General features: G+C 41.0%; 1 protein-coding gene across 15 annotated transcripts in view; it reads left to right on the top strand.

The window, feature by feature from the left end:
- Positions 1-20,169, top strand: part of TMCC1 (transmembrane and coiled-coil domain family 1) — a 246,278-nt gene that overhangs the window by 215,763 nt on the left and 10,346 nt on the right. For all 15 annotated transcript variants that reach the window (XM_034957345.4, XM_034957344.3, XM_034957343.3 and 12 more), the window contains one exon: positions 6,726-7,660. In XM_034957345.4, coding sequence (XP_034813236.1) covers positions 6,726-7,660 — 935 coding nt within the window. The remainder of the gene's footprint in view (positions 1-6,725; positions 7,661-20,169) is intronic.

The raw sequence follows: 20,169 nt of genomic DNA, 5'->3' as shown, positions 1-20,169 counted from the left end.
CTGCACCCCAGCCTGGGCGACAGAGCGAGACTCTGTCTCAAAAACAAATAAAAAATGAACCGACTGTTGGACATGCAAGTAGAGATACTAAGTAGGTAGTTGGATATCTGAGTCTAGTATTAAGGGAAGTGTGAGCTAGTGGTGTACATTTAGAATTCATCAGCAAATAAATGATTTTTAAGAGTAAGAAGAGTAATTAGTCCTAACGTGGGATTAGGGGTATATCATTCGAACAGCTCTTCCTTGGAGCCTCTACTCTTCACAAGCTTCCTAAGAAGCCATGACAACCAGCTCAGGGAGAGCCAGATTATCATAGACCCTATTGAGCATTTTGGATTCCTTCATTACTTTAGAATTTCATCTTATCACAATTCCTTGAAATAAATAGAATTAAGCTAAGGCTGAGAAATATTCTGTTTTAATGACACTGTATCATTGAAGTATTTGTAGCAGGAATTAACTTGTAAAGGAGAACTTATTGAGCAGTTCTATAGTCACATTGGCTTGTCTGCACATGAATATTATATGTATTTTTTAATTCTCGGTAATAAAAGCACCTTTTTTGTTACCGTCTCCTTTTCCTGGTTAGCACATGCTCAGAAAATAGAAAATTTTTAACATTTTCCCACATTAACAGACTTCAGACTATAATCGTATATAATATACTTCATTCTAAAGTATTGTGAGAATGATTCTTGAATATTATAGCCTGAGTCACTATTCTTTTTTGGGGGACCCTGTCACCCAGGCTGGAATGCAGTGACACAATCTCAGCTCACTGAAGCCTTGACCTTCCAGGCTCAAGCAATCCCCCCACCTCAGCCTCCTGAGTAGCTGGGACCACAGACGTGTGCCACCATACCCGGCCAAATTTTTTTTTTTTTTTTTTTTAGAGACAGGGTTTCGGCATGTTGCCCAGGCTAGTCTTGAACTCCTGAGCGCAAGTGATCTGCCCATCTCGGCCTCCCAAAGTGCTGGGATTAGAGGCATGAGCCACCACACCTGGCCAATTTATTAATTTTTTCTAGTTACAAATAGGTATTTGGATTTTGATTAATGAACGTACAGGCCAGGTTAAGTGATGGAAGAAGGTAACTAATTAGTTTACCATGTTTGGCAGGCATCATCTGACTTAATACATCTTTAACATTTTTTCAAAAAATCTCATTAGAAAATGATAACCCTGTTGTATAGATGAGAAAACTAAGGTTGAAAGAGAACAAGTAGGTGACCCAAAACCACACAGCTAGTAAGGTGATAAAGCTAGGTTTGAACCTAGGTCTTCTTATTCTTGCCCTTTCCACCACATTGCCTTTACAGGTGATTATTCTCAAAGCTGGGTGCTATTGTGTTCTGACACTTTCATCTACTTAGAGAAAGTAGACAGAGCTAAGTAACAAAGCTAAGTTAAATGCTGCGCTCTAAATGGCACCACTCTGCCCTGATTAATCTGTATGTTGAGGTGTTGCTGTTTAGATTTTCTCTTGGGTTGTTTTCTGTCAATTAATTCAGATCAGTTAATAGATAAATTTAAGTCTGACAAACTATCTCTTAATATTAAGAGATACAATGCAGACAAAGCAGCATAGTCTGTTACAGCAACAGATCAGAATTGTGGCTTCTGACCATATCCCTAGCTTTTTAGCACATTGCCTTGCATATAATAAACAGTCAAAATATATTTAACTGACTGATTTTTACCTTTTTCTATACAAATTAATTACAAATTCTAATATCAGCTGTGAATGGGCGGTATTTGCTGCACTGATGCTCTGGACTCTGACAGGAGAGTACAAAAGCCCCTCAGGATATGGTCAGAAAAAGACACCCTGTTGAGTAGCTGGGACTGCTGCTGCTTTCCTCATCCTGCCTTGTAATAACTGGTGGTGGGAGGCAATCAAGTCATTTGTAAATTAGTGATAACAACATCTGTAATTTTTTTTTTTTTGAGACAGAGTCTCGCTCTGTCGCCCAGGCTGGAGTGCAGTGGCGCGATCTCGGCTCACTGCAAGCTGTGCCTCCCGGGTTCACGCCATTCTCCTGCCTCAGCCTCCTGAGTAGCTGGGACTACAGGCACCCGCCACCACGCCCAGCTAATTTTTTGTATTTTTAGTAGAGACGGGGTTTCACCGTGTTAGCCAGGATGGTCTCGATCTCCTGACCTCGTGATCCGCCTGCCTCGGCCTCTCAAAGTGCTGAGATTACAGGCGTGAGCCACTGCGCCTAGCCTGTAATGTTGTTTTTAAGATTGGAAGGTTAGCTAGCCAAGTGTATAGCCACGAGGCCAACTATATCTAGCATAGGTGACTATATTACTTTTATTGTAATGTTGAATTACATTATTCCTTTGGTTCACTCTTTACGTATCTCTTGTTCATGCCTGAAATGTGGAAAGATCTTGGACGGGAATATATTCTAGGAACTCTTAACATTTAAATTTTTTAAAAGAACCACTTTCATGGTACAAAAACAGTGCTAACAACTTACTCAGTGCCAGGTACTGTTCTAAGCCCTTTTATATTTGTTGACCCATTTCATCCTCATAATTGTCTTCTAAAGTGAGCATTAGTACAGTTGATGAAATGGATGCGGAGGTTAAGTAACTTGTCTAAATAACTTGCTAGTAGCAAAGCCAGATTTGAACCCAAGCCATTTATGCCAGAATCCATGCTTCACTACTGTACTATATGGAGCCAGACTCAATAATCTTGTTTGTTGGATTTGTGCCTTTCCTTGTATATTTAAGAAAAGCCTTCCTTATTTTGCAGTGCTGCCTTTGAAAGGTTTTTAAATTTTGCCTTTTATATTTGGGATTTAATTGTCTATCTGGAGTGAGTTAGAAACCTAATTTTATGGCCGGGCACAGTGGCTCATGCCTATAATCCCAGCACTTTGGGAGGCGGGCAGATCACTGGGGGTCAGGAATTCAAGACCAGCCTGGGCAACATGGTGAAACCCCGTCTCTACTAAAAATGCAAAAAAAATAGCTGGGTGTGGTGGCGTGCGCCTGTAATCTCAGCTACTCAGGAAGAGGCAGGAGAATCGCTTGAAGCCAGGAGGCAGAGGTTGCAGTGAGCTGAGGTCGCGCCTTTGCACTTCAGCCTGGGCAACAAAAGCAAAACTCTGTCTCAAAAAAAAAAAAGAAGAGAAATCTAATTTTATGTTGTTATATATGAACAGCCTAATATGCCAGCAAAGGCTGTTGAAAAAGGGAACCACTTTTCAGTTGGTGCCTTCATAACTCATAGCTAAGTGCTAAGTATTAATGCCTAGAGCATGGAATTCCCCTTTAAGGACTTTGTTCCTAACTCAGAGTATATCACAACTGTTTTCCTCCCCTGTCCTGTGATTCTGTAGTTCAATGTAACTTTCTCTTTCTTTCCTCCTTTACTCTCCCTCTGCACCCCACTCTTCTTCTTCCTCTCCTCTGGTTTTTTCCTCTCTCCTTCCCTTTCTTTCACTCCATCATTCTCCTCTCTTCCCCTCCGCTTATTTCCCATTTTCTCCCTCCTTTAAAAAAATTGTTTCTGCTAGAATTGGGAGGAGTTCCAGTAGTCCAGTGATTCATGGTTTCAGGTGTTAAACTACCTTACTGCTGAAGCTATGGGTTAGTTTTTTTAGAGGCTGAAGACGTTGGGTTCTATCAGCTATACTCTTGCAGGCATGTTGATGATTCTGAGTAGGAGCCAGGACACACTATGGCTCCAAACAGCCCAAGTAGGACGGAAGTCAGATTAAAGACAGCCTAGTTTATTTCTTCAGTTACTACATAAGGAAATAAAATCACATCTAAAATGTGATCACTTGTAAATATGGGGATACATTCTGAGGAATGCATTTAGGGAGTTTTGTCAAAGTGCGAACATCGCTGAGTGTGCTTACACAAACCTAGATGGTATAACACCTAGGCTATGTGGTATAGCCTATTGTTTCTAGGCTACAAACCTGTACAGCAGGTTACTGTACTGAATACTGTAGGCAGTGTACCACAGTAGTGTTTGCATATCTAAACATAGCTAAACAGAAAAGGTACAGTAAAAATCTGGTATTATAGTCTTATGGAACCACTGTTGTATATGCAGTCCATCATTGACTGAAATGTCGTTATGCAGCATATGACTGTATGTTGAAAGTTTAGTGTAGAGATTTTTTTTTTTTTTCATTTTAGAGATATAATCAAATACAATCATGGCTCACTGCAACCTCTGCTTCCCAGGTTCAAGCTATCCTCCCACCTCAGCCTCCTGAGCAGCTGGGACTCCAGGCACGTGCCACCATGCCCAGCTAATTTTTAATTTTTTTGTAGAGATGGGGTTTCCCCATGTTGCCCAGGCTGTTCCCAAACTCCTGGGCTCAAGCGATCCTCCCGCCTTGGCCTCCCAAAGTGCTGAGATTACAGGTGTGAGCCACTGTGCCTGGCCATAGCTACACTTCTTTAGTCTACAGATTGCATGTAAATATTCATATTAATATCAGAGAACCTAAGAGAGAGATAACTAGAGCATGCAGAAGCTTAGAGTCTTGGATCTAGTGACATTCTTATATTTGCTTTCCTTTATATTGTGGTATATTTTGAGCTTAATTATTAAACATAAATACTCATCAAGGTCAAGGATCTGAAATCTCATTCAGAAAGAAAATGCAACAATTGGAACCTTGTGCAACCTAGAAGACATTGGGCACTGAATAAAGTGGATTTCCAGGAGCTCTTGTTGCAACTCTTGGCACCTTGCTTATCTGGAACTCTGGCTGCTCCTCCCTTGTGCTGCGTCTGTCCATTCCACTGCTTGTTAGCATGCACCAAAAGATGAATTGGGCAGAAGGAGGAAGTGACACAAAACAGTTATTGTGCTAGTAACTATTCCAGATATTCTCTTTTATTCACTAGTGGTGCATAACGTTATTTTGTCATTAATTTCAGTATTAAATTCTCTTTTGATTTTATTTAAATGCACAGTATTTCTCATTTGTTCATCTAGAAAGAAGGCAGTGTTTTTATTCACATCAATGGTAATATATTGAATTCAATAATGAACTAAATGTGTTTTATGGCTCAGAGATCAGCATAGCTCCTGCTCAGATGGCAAACTGAGGTAATACATCCAAGATGAAAAAAAGAAGATGTTATCCCTAGGTTAATTATTGGCATTTCATAAATATTTCAAACTTGGTGCATTATTGTCATGAAAATATGAGGAAGAAGGTGATCTTGTATATAGTTCTTTCTAGCAAATTGTTACCTGGTACAGATTAAGATGGGAACCAAGAAAAGGATTGTAATTTGGCACTTATACTGGGGATTTTTATTACCCTAAGAAGGTTATTTTATTACTCATTACTCATTACTCTGTTACTGCTTAACAGAGAGCAGGTTTGTTTTTTTATTTTTAGAGACAGGGTCTCGCTCTGTCACTCAGACTGGAGTGCAGTGGTGCAGTCATAGCTCACTGCAGCCTGGAACTACTGGGCTCAAGTGATCCTCCCACCTCAGCTTCCCTACTAGCTGGAACTATGGGTGTGTGCCACCATAACTGTCTAATTTTAAAAAAAAATGTGTAGAGAGGGGGTCTCACTATGTTGCCCAGGGTGGTCTTAAACTCTTGGCCTCAAGTGATCCTTCTCCTTTGACCTCCCAAAGCGCTGGGAATATAGACGTGAGCCACTGTGCCTGGCCAAGAACAGTTTCTAGAGCCTTCTTCTTTGGGACCTATTCAAATTCACCACCACAAGCCACACCTAGGGATGACCTACTGAAAGATTTTTTTCTCCTGAATTTGGGAAACTTGACCTCCCCAAATTTAGCTAACTATATTGAAGAGTGAACATTTATGCTTTTAAATCTGAGTATCTTGTCTTTTTCTTCAACTCCTTTGAATGGTTCTCACCCACATGAAAGGATTAAGTATATGTGCTTTGGAGTCCCTTGCCTAACAAAAACCTTTTACTGGATAAAAGTCACAAAATATGGGCTCCGAAAGACCTGACCTTTGTCCCTGACTTGTTAACTTAGCTCTTACTGTTCCTGTCCCTGAGTTTTCAAGTTTTCTTGCTCAAGGTTATCACCTTTGATTTGGTAACATTCATCTTTGCCACTTTCAGCAGTTACTTTCCCATCTTGCCTCCAACCATCTCCAGCTGCCACTTAAATATCCTTAGAATATATAGAATGATCCATCACCCTTGACATGATTTGGATAAAAATCATTATGATAAAAATTGCATTTTTATATCTAGCCAGTAACATACCTATTCTTGCCGACATATTTAGGTGACCATAATCTATAAGTGTGGATCAGAATTACAGTGATGTCTGAACACCAAAAGGGTTTTCATATAATTATATTGAAATGCAGATGCAACTTGTTTTACATAGATGTTCTTCTGAATAAAAATTATGTGTAAAGAAAGTGAATTAATTCATACTTTAAACCCACTAAGGGAGTGTTATTGTGTGAAGAAACACTGAAAAATCCTCTAGCAAAGGAAGAATCCCCCAGCTTATATCTTGTGCAGATCTTTTTTCATATATCTGTTTTGCTTAAAGTATACTTGTATGAGGGCAGTATGTAAGAGGGAGACAGGGCTGGCATAGGACAAGGGGGAATTATAGGTCAGTTATCTACTGAGATTTGAGAGTAGACACATTTCCAATACATTTTGGCCCATTGATTTTGGAGACGTAGTCCTCTTGGGCTTCTAACATCTACCTCTTGTTTTTACACTAGATCGAACGGTTGGAAGTAAGCAGCCTTGCCCAAACATCCAGTGCAGTGGCCTCCAGTACCGATGGCAGCATCCACACAGACTCTGTGGATGGAACACCAGACCCTCAGCGCACAAAGGCTGCCATTGCTCACCTGCAGCAGAAAATCCTGAAGCTCACAGAACAAATCAAGATTGCACAAACAGCCCGGGACGACAACGTTGCTGAATACTTGAAGCTTGCCAACAGTGCAGACAAACAGCAGGCTGCCCGCATCAAGCAAGTCTTTGAGAAGAAGAACCAGAAATCTGCCCAAACTATCCTCCAGCTGCAAAAGAAACTTGAGCACTACCACAGGAAGCTCAGAGAGGTGGAGCAGAATGGGATCCCCCGGCAGCCAAAGGATGTCTTCAGGGACATGCACCAGGGTCTGAAGGATGTAGGAGCAAAGGTGACTGGCTTCAGTGAAGGTGTGGTGGATAGTGTCAAAGGCGGGTTTTCCAGCTTCTCCCAGGCCACCCATTCAGCAGCAGGCGCTGTAGTCTCAAAGCCCAGAGAGATTGCCTCACTCATTCGGAACAAATTTGGCAGTGCAGACAACATCCCCAACCTGAAGGACTCTTTAGAGGAAGGGCAAGTGGATGATGCGGGGAAGGCTTTGGGAGTGATTTCAAACTTTCAGTCTAGCCCAAAATATGGTAGTGAAGAAGATTGTTCTAGTGCCACTTCAGGCTCAGTGGGAGCCAACAGCACCACAGGGGGCATCGCTGTAGGAGCATCCAGCTCCAAAACAAACACCCTGGACATGCAGAGCTCAGGATTTGATGCACTACTACATGAGATCCAGGAGATCCGGGAAACCCAGGCCAGACTAGAGGAATCCTTTGAGACTCTCAAGGAACATTATCAGAGAGACTATTCCTTAATAATGCAGACCTTACAGGAGGAGCGATATAGGTAAGTCACATGGAATTAATATCTGAAATTATTTATGTAGGGTTACCCTCCCTTTAGATATGGGGAAATGGCTTTTAAAAGTCTTTATCTTTCTCTAGAGTGTCCAGAGCACTTTCGGTATGTCATAAGACATCCACATGAGTTCCTGATGAAGCATTGCTGTAACTCTCCAGTCTTTCGTGCCAGTTTAGAACTTTAAAATGAAGTCCAAGCTTTCTAAAGTATTTCACCTATTTATTTATAATTATAAAACTACACAGTCATTGCAGCCTGTAACTGTACTACATTGAATTCAAAAGATCTGTAATTCTTAGAACTGTGTAGATATCAAAGATATCACCCAAGCAAAATGTAGTGACTTCTATAGGTATTTGGCCTTAAACACACATATCTGGGCAACTTGGTATAGAAAGATTAGACTGCAAACAAATCCAAATAAGAATGTTACCTTTATTATGAATTGACAAGTGTTTGAATGAGAGTGGACTTAAACATGAAATGGTTCTACAAGAGTTAGAAAATTCTCAAAGGGTTAAGTGCTTTGAATCATAGTCTCTGTTAAAGGTAGAAGCTGGTCTCGTTTTTGTGTTTAATATTACACTACATACTCATATTAGACCACTCTTGGCTATACTCTGAATATGTGTCCTTTCTCCTTGTTACCTTCACACGCAGAGAGAAATAATATTCTCGTCTGGAGAAATCCCATCTCTACTAAAAATACAAAATTAGCCGGGTGTGGTGGTGCATGCCTGTAATCCCAGCTACTCGGGAGGCTGAGGCAGGAGAGTCGCTTGAACCCAGGAGGTGGAGGTTGCGGTGAGCCGAGATCTCACCATTGTGTTCCAGCCTCGGCAACAAGAGCGAAACTCCGTCTCAAAAAAAAAAAAAAAAATTTTCTAAGGATAGATCCAAACTTTGTTAGCCAGAGACAGGCCACCTAATGCTGCAAATTGAGGACTAGTCTTATGGGAGCTACAGGTCAAGTTAGGCCTTGAAGGACCTGGGTTCTGGCCCTGTCCCGATTATTAACTAGAGAAAATCCTCAGTACTTCTATTGTAACATCAGGAGTTGAACAGATAATCTTTTAATATCCTTTTCACCTTTTAAAAATGTGTTTTTAAAAGTTTGCTTTTATAAGGTAATCTTAGGGTCTGAAACAAATTGTTCACATGTATAAATTATCTCTAAGAAGAGTTACAGCAGCAAGTTCTTTTCAGATGGTGAAAACTCTAATCAGTAATTCAGCCTGCCTCTTTTCTTACTCTTCTGTTCTTCAATTCTAACTTAAGACTTCAAGGGAGAAGACCAGAGAAGTGAGTGTGGGAGGGAGAAATAAAGTTCTAAAAGCAGATACTGTACATTACTATTTTTATTTAAGTGTTTTATAAATTCTTTAGTATGGCTGGGCACAGTGGCTCACGCCTGTAATCCCAGCAGTTTGGGAAGCTGAGGTGGGTGGATCACCCAAGATCAGAAGCTTGAGACCAGCCTGACCAACATGGAGGAACCTTGTCTCTACTAAAAATACAAAATTAGCTGGGCATGGTGGCGCATGCCTGTAATCCCAGCTACTCAGGAGTCTGAGACAGGAGAATCACTTGAACCCAGAGGCAGAGGTTGCAGTGAGCCGAGATCGTGCCATCACACTCCAGCCGGGGCAACAAGAGCAAAACTCCGTGTCAAATAAAAATAAAAATAAATTCTTTTTTTTTTTTTTTTTTTTTTTTTTTTGAGACGGAGTCTCGCTCTGTCGCCCAGGCTGGAGTGCAGTGGCGCGATCTCGGCTCACTGCAAGCTCCGCCTCCCGGGTTCACGCCATTCTCCTGCCTCAGCCTCCCGAGTAGCTGGGACTACAGGCGCCCGCTACCACGCCCGGCTAATTTTTTGTATTTTTAGTAGAGACGGGGTTTCACCGTGTTAGCCAGGATGGTCTCGATCTCCTGACCTCGTGATGCGCCCGCCTCGGCCTCCCAAAGTGCTGGGATTACAGGCGTGAGCCACCGCGCCCGGCCAATTCTTAAGTATACTGAGAAGACAGTGTCTTATTCAATAAGTGATATAACAGATATTCAAATGAACTCTAAAAGTAAAACACCTGTGTCTTTGTACCATATTAAACCTAACTCCCAAGTTCAAATTCCAGTTCTTCCCCTTACTAACCTTGAAAACCTGGGCAAGTTTCTTCAGTTCTCTTAAGTCTTGGTTTCCACATCCCTAACATAGAAATAGTAATAGTTCTTTATAAGATTATTGTGACATTTAAGTGAAATTATTTGGTTAAAGCACATAGCTCAGTGCCTGGCCCCATAGTGCTCTACTGATGTTAGGGGAACAGATGCTGTTAACCCCACTTAGAACATGAAGACATTCCACAGTCAGTTAAAAAAATTTTTTAAACCACACAAAACTGCCTACTTTGACTCCTCTATTTTTTGTTTTACATTGGTTTTGAGACAGAGTCTCACTTTATTGCCCATGCTGGAGTGCAGTGGTGCGATCTTGGCTCACTGCAGCCTCGATCTCCTGGGCTCAAGTGATCCTCCCATCTCAACCTCCTGAGTAGCTGGGACTACAGGTGTGCACCACCACGCTTGGCTCATTTTTTAATTCTTTTGTAGAGACAAGGTCTCACTATATTGCCCAGGCTGGTCTTGAACTTCTGGGCTCCAGTGATCTGCCCTCCTTGGCCTCCCAAAGTGCTGGGATTACAGGTATGAGTCACCATACCCCGTCAATTCCTCTATTTTGAATGGATACCTTGCAGTTTTTAAATTGCCCCAGAGCTTAAAATTCATATAGAGCTTGTTATGTCTTCATGTCAAGATGTAGAAAGTCAAGATATGAGAAAATCAGAAACAGGTCTCTCAGGAGCCACCTTTGAATCCATTTAGTGTAAGTCGGAGACATAATAGGACAGAACGTTAGCTGCTCATTAACACCTCATTAGAAGAATTAAGTTCAAGCCATTTAGGAGGTAATGAGCAGTGCATTTCTTTCATTGCACTTTGGGTTCTTTCTAGTAGGTAAATGACTAGTTTTATGGAATGAAGACAGAATGAAGAAAACTCGAATTTTCAAAAAGAGAGTTAAAACCAGGAGGCAAGGAGAAGACATACTACGTAATCAGACTTGTTTTGTTTTCCCATTTCAGTTTTAGAATGATTTTTCCTTAAAACACAATCTTGAAGAAAGAAAGCCCTTTTTTTCCCCAAAAAAGGGAGTGGAAAAGTCACAACTATTGTACTTTATTTTTGTTGTTCCAATAATTCCCTGTATAAAGCAGATAGAGATTTCCCCTCCATTATATATGGCTTTATACAGTAAACATATTCATCTAATTTTGTTGATCTTTGAATGCTTTCACATAAATAAAATTTTTCTACAAATTGAAGTCTTTTTTTTTTTTTTTTTTTTTTTTTAAGAGTCAGGGTCTTGCTGGCCAGGCGCAGTGGCTCACGCCTGTAATCGTAGCACTTTGGGAGGCTGAGGTGGGTGGATCACAAGGTCAGAAGATTGAGACCATCCTGGCTAACATGGTGAAACCCCATCTCTACTAAAAATACAAAAAAAAATTAGCCAGGCATGGTGGCATGCGCCTGTAGTCCCAGTTACGGGGGAGGCTGAGGCAGGAGAATTGTTTGAATCTGAGAGGTGGAGGTTGCAGTGAGCTGAGATCATACCACTGCACTCCAGCCTGGGTGACAGAGTGAGACTCCGTCTCAAAAAAAAAATTAAAAAATAAAGAGTCAGGGTCTTGCTATGTTGCCTTGCTGGTCTTGAACTCCTGGGCTCAAACAGTGCTTCCACCTCAGCCTCCTGAGTAGCTGGGACTGCAGGTGCATGCCACCATGCCTGGCTTTGAAATATATTTTCTTTTTGTTTTTTTGTTTTTGGAGACAGAGTTTCACTCTTGTTGCCCAGGCTGGAGTGCAGTGGTGCGATCTTGACTTGCTGCAACCTCCGCCTCCTGGGTTCAAGTGATTCTCCTGCCTTAGCCTCCCCAGTAGCTGGGATTACAGGTGTCTGCCACCACGCCCAGCTACTTTTTTGTATTTTTAAGAGAGGCGGGGTTTTACCATGTTAGCCAGGCTGGTCTCAAACTCCTGACCTCAGGTGATCCACCCACCTCAGCCTCCCACAATGCTGGGATTACAGACATGAGCCACCATGCCCGGCCAGAAACCTATTTTAAGCACTGAAACTTTTCACATTTTAAGCATTTTGGGGAAATTTCTCTGCCTTCTTTTACAAAGTACACTGAATCTAACTTAATGGAAAGAGCTTAGATATGGTAGTATTCAGCTTAGAGTGATACTCTCAGGTTAGTGAAGCTGTCCATTTATGTGCCTCTACAGTAAATGCCCTAGGCTTTTTTCAGTTTGTCTGCTTTTTTTATAGTTTTTTCTCCTTTCCATTTCTTCTCCACACTGTTAGTGAGCTACCCGCAGCAGCCTCTCTTTACTAATTCTACTTCTACTCTGTTGTAGGCTTTGCTTTTTGTGTAGGAAGAAAGTAGGCTGTGGATAGACTTCACAGATCCTTCTGTGACCAAGAACCAGTTAATGCATGCGTGGATGCTCAAGATACATTTTTTTTCTACGCTTTAGTTTATTTTACTAGTATCTGAGTTGATGAGAGGGAGGTCATGCACAGTGTTGCTGTTTGTTATTTGATGATGATGGTGACAAGGCCACTACCACGAACAGTATTAAACTCCTGTGATGTGCCTAGTGCTAGATGTTTTACGTACATTTGCCAATCCTCACAGTAGGCCCTACAGGTAAATTGTATTATTCCCATTTTAAAGATGAGGAAATTGAAGCTCAGTGGGGTTTTAAAAGTTGCCAGAGGTCACTCAGTAAGTGGTAAAGCCAGGATTCAAAACCCAGTTTTGTCTGACTTCAAATTCAGTGTTATTTTCATACCAGGATGATTTTTTTCAAAGCTCAATCCCGAAATCTATATGGTTGAAAGCCTAGCTCTCTGAAGCATTAGATGCATTAGCAGTGGGTATTAGGCCTATCCCAAGTTGAAGTAAATGTTTACTAAAAGTTGAGTCACTGTTTTTAACATATTTTATAAAAATGCTATGAATATGCAAGCTCTGGAAAGTTTCCTAGGCCAGTACAGCAGTGTAAATAAATAGGTGAAACCTTCTTAAGGAAATCCCTACTTCGGTCCTTATTTCCCCTTCTCAGAATCCCTTCTCAATAATGTCCTTCGCTTAATGTGTTTCCATTGCTGTCTACCCAAGTGAGTAGCTCCAAGTGAAGATAGTTGCCCAAGACCATCTGCTTAACTCTGGAATAATCAGAAGCATTCCAAAGCCTATAGAGCACAGTCTCTCTCTCTTCACCCACATAATTGTACCATGACTGACACATTATTTTTTCATTGCCCACATGCACTTAGCCCAGGAAGCCATTGTAGCAGAGCTTGGATCTGAACTCCACCTCAGCCTTTGACTAGTGACTAGGTATTGAGTTTTACCATTGTGCATTCAGCTATGAGTGAGATCATGTATTTGGGGAAGGCAGGAGACAAGGTTTAGAAATTTTTTTAAGTGATGAGACCTGTGCCAACTTCAGATTCTTGTCCAGTTAGTTTCTTCATCCCATGTTTGTTAGTGGCAGCTGGGTTCACAGTACTTCAGAAGTAGAAGGGACCCTTAGATATCTAGATTAATCTTATTTACAGTTGAGAACACTGAAGCTCAGAAAGATAAAGTGACTTTTGCCAGGTCACACAGTAAAATGGTTTTACATTTATTTAATTTGCTGCTAGAAACTGAGGATTAGTTCTGTTCCTGTAGTGAGTGTAAATATATTAATAGGCTACCAAAAGGAAAAGTTCAGCTGTGGCAAAATGTACTGAAAATAAGAGAGAGCTAGGAAAACATTAATTGAGAATTTTGCTGGTTTCTTTGGTAGTTTTTTTCTTACGGGATCTGGCCTGGAATCCTACTGAGCTACTGTAGCCTGTATAAAGCAGTGTCACGTAGGGCAGGCTAAAAACCCCCCAGGTGTTGATGAGCATTAATGCCATTTTGAAAGCTTGTATTTGAAGGGGATTACTGTCCTTTGGAAATCGGCTTCTGAGAATGTTTGTATTAAACCCGGGGATATTTTAAATTGCACTGAGTCATAAGAGCAAAAATACAGGAGACAGTCACCCTGAGCAGTTGTCACATGCAGTAGAACAGTTAGTAACTAGGCTGACCCAATTAGGCACAGGCTGTTAGAGTTCTAACTAAACAAATGGTTGTTTAAATATAATTTTAGTTGATCTGACCATCATTGGACATAACCCAATGATGTATGCTCAGATGTATGCTCAGAGGTAGCTGTTTTAGCCCCTTTATTCTATGTGTGAGACCTGTCAACTGAAAAGTGATCTGAGAATCTCCAGACGATATGTAGGCTAGATTTGGACAATAAGTTTGAAATAGAAACTGAGGGTACTGAATCAAATTAGCCCTTCATTTATGAGAGAAGCAAAATCCCAATTAGGAAATATGACGTATACAATCTTCCATAAAAGAGATTTATGGGTGAGCTCATCCCAGTTTAGCGTTTAGCCGCTAAAGAGGAATGGAGGGGATTAATTAATTAACCCTTATTCCTTGGAGTGGACAAACTTGAATTTGCTTGCCAGCTCTGAGTAGATTACATAACTCATCTGAGCCTCAGTTTCTCCCTCTGTAAAAATGTAATGATATTTATTGTACATGGTTGTTGAAATTATTAAAGGAGATAACATATATGGAAGTACCTAGTGTGATGTTTGGTTTAGAGTAGGAGCTCAACAAATGCTCCCTCCTCCTCCATTTTTTCTAGGGGAATACAAAGATCTGGGTTGTGCCAGAATATTAGAAAGCTGTCATTACCAAGTCTGCAAGTTGCCCAGAAAGCCCCTCTAGTTTTTATTTATTTCCTGTATTATTTAGATATTTACTGTTTTCTTGTCACTAAGATAATTCATTGCCTACCCTTGAAATATTGTGGGGGACTGATATCTTTTTCCCTTTTCAGCTGAAGGCTAGTTCAGTGTTTTTTAGCTTCTTTTCAGGCTTCAACACAAAAAAGGTAACAAAAGGTAAGGAGAAAAAAATCCACTCTCCCCAATTCAGCTAGGAACCTATTCAAACTCCCACCACAAGTCATACTCCCTACCCCAACTGTGTCTCTCTACTCAGGTCAAACACTGGCAGAAGCTATTTTGGGTCTCTGGTATGCATTTGGGAAATAGTCCATTCTTCTCCCATAGTTGCCTGTGGGTGTTTTTCCTGGGACCTAGTTCTTCCTGTTTCTCTCAATACCTGCTCCACAAGTTTCTTCAGCCATCCTGTGCTAGTGACCTATTGCCGAACTAGGGAAGCACCATTGGTTCTCAGAGATGGCTCCAAACTTTTGAGCCACACCCAAAGAGGAATGCTTCAGGTCAAAGCATTCCCAGGCTGTGCACTCACCCAGGCTCCCATTCATCAGTAATTTGACACAAAAGGCCCCTGGCTCATCTCTGATCTAGGAAGTTGACTACTGTGTTGACCTAGTGACCAAAACACTTTCAAGTTTAGTATTTATTTATGAATTATTTACCTACGACAAAATCTTGATGTGTTTAATACTTTGTAGATAGAACAGGTTTTGCTTCCAGTGGGGGATGAATTTCATCTACCAAAATATGATACTTGCTTTTAGAAAAAATAATCTTACAGTGCAAAGGCTTTCTGTTTGCTGATAGTTAAGCTCATGCCATATTTAAGTGTCCAGGTTCTCTTTGGGTTGTAACAATTTAGGAAGGACCTTGAGTAAAAATCCTTAAAATAAGATTATTAATCTCATGCTACTTGTAATCCAAGCAGAGGTGCGTGAACATCATTTGCCAGCCAAAATCACACATAGTCATGCGCTGAATAATGACATTTTGATCAACAACATATAAGACAGTTGTTTCATAAGTTTATAATGCTGTTTTTGTTTTGTTTTGTTTTTTTGAGATGGAGTCTCACTCTTGCCCAGGCTGGAGTGCAGTGGTACAATCTCGGCTCACTGAAACCTCTGCCTCACGGTTTCAAGCAATTGTCGTGCCTCAGCTTCCGAGCAGCTGGGATTACAGGCATGCACTACCAAGCCTGTAATGCCATATTTTTACTGTGCCTTTTCTATGTTTAGATATGTCTAGATACACAAACACTATTGTATTACAGCTGTCTGCAGTTGCCTATGGTACAGTAACTTGCTGTACAGCTTTGTAGCCTAGGAACAATTGACTGTACCATACAGCCTAAGTGTATCATAGGCTGTACTATCTAGATTTGTGTAAGTACACTGTATGGTGTTCACATAGTGATAAAATAACGTAACAACTCATTTCTCAAGATGTGTCCCCATCATTAAGTGAGGCATGACTGTTCTTGTATGATTAAGAACCTCCCACCCACCCACCATCTCCTCTGCCCTGCTTTGTGTCTGGAGAGTTCTATTTAGCATCCTGTAAAGGGGTTAAAATTCCTTAAAGCAGAGTTCTAGGTTTAAAAAAAACCCAAGACTTTCACATATGAAAGTCTATAAAACATGTATCTTCCCTTTTTCTCCCCTACTCTTTGGCTTGGTGTTAATATTTAATGAGAAGATAGAGGTATTTGTACCTGGTTTCTCCATTTTAGAATTTAGACAGGAAGTAAACACTAGAAAATAAAGTGTGCCAAGAAGATTATAATATTAGTAATAGGGATAGTGGGAAGTCAGTGGGAACTAGAATACAGGTTTTTTTTTCCTTTGGTTATTTGCATTTCATTAACAATACAGAATTTTTTTGTCTTCTCTTTGAGACAAGGTCTTACTCTGTCACCCAGGCTGGAGTGCAGTGGCACAGTCTCAGCTCACTGCACCTCTGCCTTCCATGCTGAAGCAGTCCTCTCACCTCAGCCTCCCAAGTAGCTGGGATTACAGGCACATGCCACCACACCAACCTGATTTTTTTTGTATTTTTAGTAGAGACAGGGTTTCACCATGTTGCCCACGCTGGTCTGAAACTCCTGGGGTCAAGCAATTTGCCCAGTCAAAAAGTTTTTAAAAAGACAATAATCTAATAACAGGCACAAGCCAATTGGTTCAGATCCTTATTAAACCTCACTACTAACTAGGGAGTCACTGCATCCTTCTGGGACTCCTGTTTTTGTTTGTGGGTTTTTCTGTTTGTTTGAGACAGGTTCTTGCTCTGTCACCCAGACTGGAGGGTAGTGACACAGTCTCAGCTCACTGCAGCCTTGACCTCTCGGGCTCAAGTGATCCTCCCACCTCAGCCTCCTGAGTAGCTGGGACTGCAGGTGCATGCCACTATGCCCAGCTAATTTTTGTATTTTTTGTAAAGACAGGGTTTTGCTATTTTGCCCAGATTGGTCTCCATGCTTGTCTGTTTCATCTGCTGAGATCATTCTACTTACCCAAATGCTGCTTTGCTATTTAGCTGCTTGCTAACAAAGCATTATCTCTGTGAACAATAGTTATATTTTCTTATTTGGGAAGACTCAGCTTGAGAAGAACTTGCTGTTAATTTTCCATGTAACTGTGAATAAATTGTTCAACCTCTAAAGGACTTTATTTTCTGTAAGAGCATGGTGAGGATTAGCAGTTTCTATATAACTCTTTCTGGAGATTTGAAAAAATTAGATAAAATTTACTTGAGCTGGGCACAGTGGCACAGGTCTGTAGTCCCAGCTACTCAGGAGGCTGAGATGGGAGGATCACTTGAGCCCAGGAGTTTGAGGCTGCAGTGCACCATGATTATGCCTCTGAATAACCACTGTACTCCAGCATGGACAACATAGTGAGACTCTGTCTCTAAAATAAAAAAATAAAAATTACTTGAGACACCTTTCCTCACACACATACATAGGTAGATAGTTTCACCAGTACAAAGGAAAGTTTGGAAATGGCCAGTGCATGGAACTATTTGAATTATCTGGCAAACTTGAGCCAGGGAAATGGCAGGAACCTAGATGTATGAAATAAGAAGTAAAAGAGGCTTGTATCTAGGATTGAGGAGGATGGAGTGTGTGCCCAGTAAACCCATTTCTGTGATGTCATAGGAAAAACATCATAAATATACTGGAAACAGTGAAAATGTCAAAATACATAAAATTGGGAAAGTGGACATAAAGAAATGAAGACTTAAGGCCATGGACAGTGGCTCATGCCTGTAATCCCAGCACTGGGAGGCCAAGGCAGGAAGATCACTTCAATCCAGGAATTCAAGACCAGCCTGGGTAACATGGCGAAACCCTGTCTCTACAGAAAATACAAAAACAAAATTAACCGGGCATGGTGGCACATGCCTGTAGTCCCAGCTGCTTGGGAGGCTGAGGTGGAAGGGTCACTAGAGCCTAGGAGATTGAGACCACAATGAGCCACGATCACGCCACTGCACTCCAACCTGGGCGACAGAGAAAACCCTGTCTCAAACAAACAACAACAACAAAGGCTTAGAGAAAAAAGTCAGAAGTGGGAATCAGTGAACAGTGGAGTAAGACTATGTGGCAGTCAACAAGCAATCTTTTTGAACTACCTCACTAGGGATTGTTGGAGAGAACTAGGAGACTCACAAAAGAGAAAAATGAAACCAAATGTATATTTGTGATATATCTGTCTCACAGAGCACCTCTTGTGTGCCAGGTATTTGATGTCTGTCTTCTCCTTTAATCTTTGCAATTGCCCTTTGGAGTAGGTAGATTTCCTCTTTATAGAGGATGAAAAGGATCACCCAAGCTAGCGAGTTGCAGAGCTGGGATTTTAATCCAAAACCTGGACTGAGCAGATGCATTAGCTGGTACAAACTGCATTATGAAAACATTTCTAGGTGCAAAATGGCAGGAGTGAAGATGGAGCGCCTCTAGACATAATATGGGATGAACCAAAATCTAGTTTGAAACTGACTTCCAGAACCTTTGACAGGTTTGCAACCTTCTTATGATAAACATTGGTTTATAGTAAGGTTCAAAAGTGTTGGGAATAAGTGCTGAGGACTTTTGCAAGTATTCTCTGATTCATATATATTCCTCACCACCTCACATACCAAGTGAATCCCAATATTTCACACCTGATTTTACATAGCTCTTAAATTACCACTATTTTGTGTACCTCCTTGCCCCCCTTTGTTGTTGTTAAAATCAATACGTTGTGAAGGCAAATATACCACAAAATTTAAAGTATCTATAGTTTGAAAGGTGAAAATAGCCAGGTGTGGTGCCCCACACCTGTAGTCTCAGCACTTTGGGAAGCTGAGGCAGGAGGATTGCTTGAGCTCAGGAGTTCAAGACCAGCCTGGGCAACATAGTGAGACCCTGTCTCTGAAAAAAAAAAATAGCCAGGCTTGGTGGTGCATGTCAGTAGTCCCAGCTACTCACAAGGCTGAGGTGGGAGGATCCCTTGAGCTCTGGAATTTGAGGCTGCAGTGAGCCATGATTGCACCACTGCACTCCACCCTGGGTGATAGAGCAAGACCCCATCTCTTTAAAAAAAAAAAAAGAAAGAAAGAAAGAAAGAAAAAGGAAAACAGGTTCCCTGACTACAAAGAATCAAACTCTAGGTGTTAGAAAAGATCTCAGAGGTCTAGTTAAATCTCTTTCAATAGAGGATTTATTTCTGCAACATCCCTGACAAGCAGCCTCTCCTTGAATATCTCTGGTAGCAGGGTCTCATTTTCTAAGATAGTTTTTTTCATTGTTAGACATAGCTATTAGAAAGTTCTTTCTAAAATTGAACTAAAGACCAAACTATTTGTAAGACTTACTCCTTAGTTCTGTGGAGTTACAAAGAACAAGCTACCCCCTCATTACATGAGCTCTTGATACCTGAATTCAGCAGTAGGAAGTAGTTCCCTATTTCTATAGAATTAATCCCTGGTAAAGTCTTGGCTGCACTTGAATCTGTCAATATCATTTTGAATTCAGTCTGCTGTTTCACCTCTTTCTTGCCTCATGTTATTTGTAAAGATAAGCATGCCTTGTATTTTGCTGTCTTCATACTGGGTCTGGACAAAAAAGGCCAGGCAGGTAAGGTCAAAGCCGAGTCAGAGCCCACAGGCTGCTGCTAGAGAATATCTCAGGCCCCAGTCCTGGGAATTATTCTTGCTAGAGTGACATACATGTTGTTGTACAGACAGTCCCTGGCTAACAATGGTTTGATTTAAGCCCATCATAAATGGGAAATATTGTTTTCAGGAAGTAACCCCATCGTAAGTCAAAGAGTGTCTGTATATTATGAAAGGTCAGGTGAGAAGATGAAAGGATAACAACAGCCTTCCTGCTCCTGTGAACTGTTTCTGCAGTAGGAAGGAAGTCCATGTTGTGGGAGTGAAGGCATAAGTCAGCCTATTTTGTAGTTTTGCCTAGGGCTCGGGATCTTCATATGCATACATGTAGTGAAAAGCAAAACTGTGTTCACATTTGTGTTTTATGTCCTAATGTTTCTGTGAGCATCCATCGATTGAAGGAGAAAGGAAG

Source organism: Pan paniscus, chromosome 2 (assembly GCF_029289425.2).
Source record: "Pan paniscus chromosome 2, NHGRI_mPanPan1-v2.0_pri, whole genome shotgun sequence".
NCBI lineage: Eukaryota > Metazoa > Chordata > Mammalia > Primates > Hominidae > Pan > Pan paniscus.
Note: the sequence above shows the minus strand (reverse complement) of the source record. Positions and strands in the feature narration are given on the sequence as shown.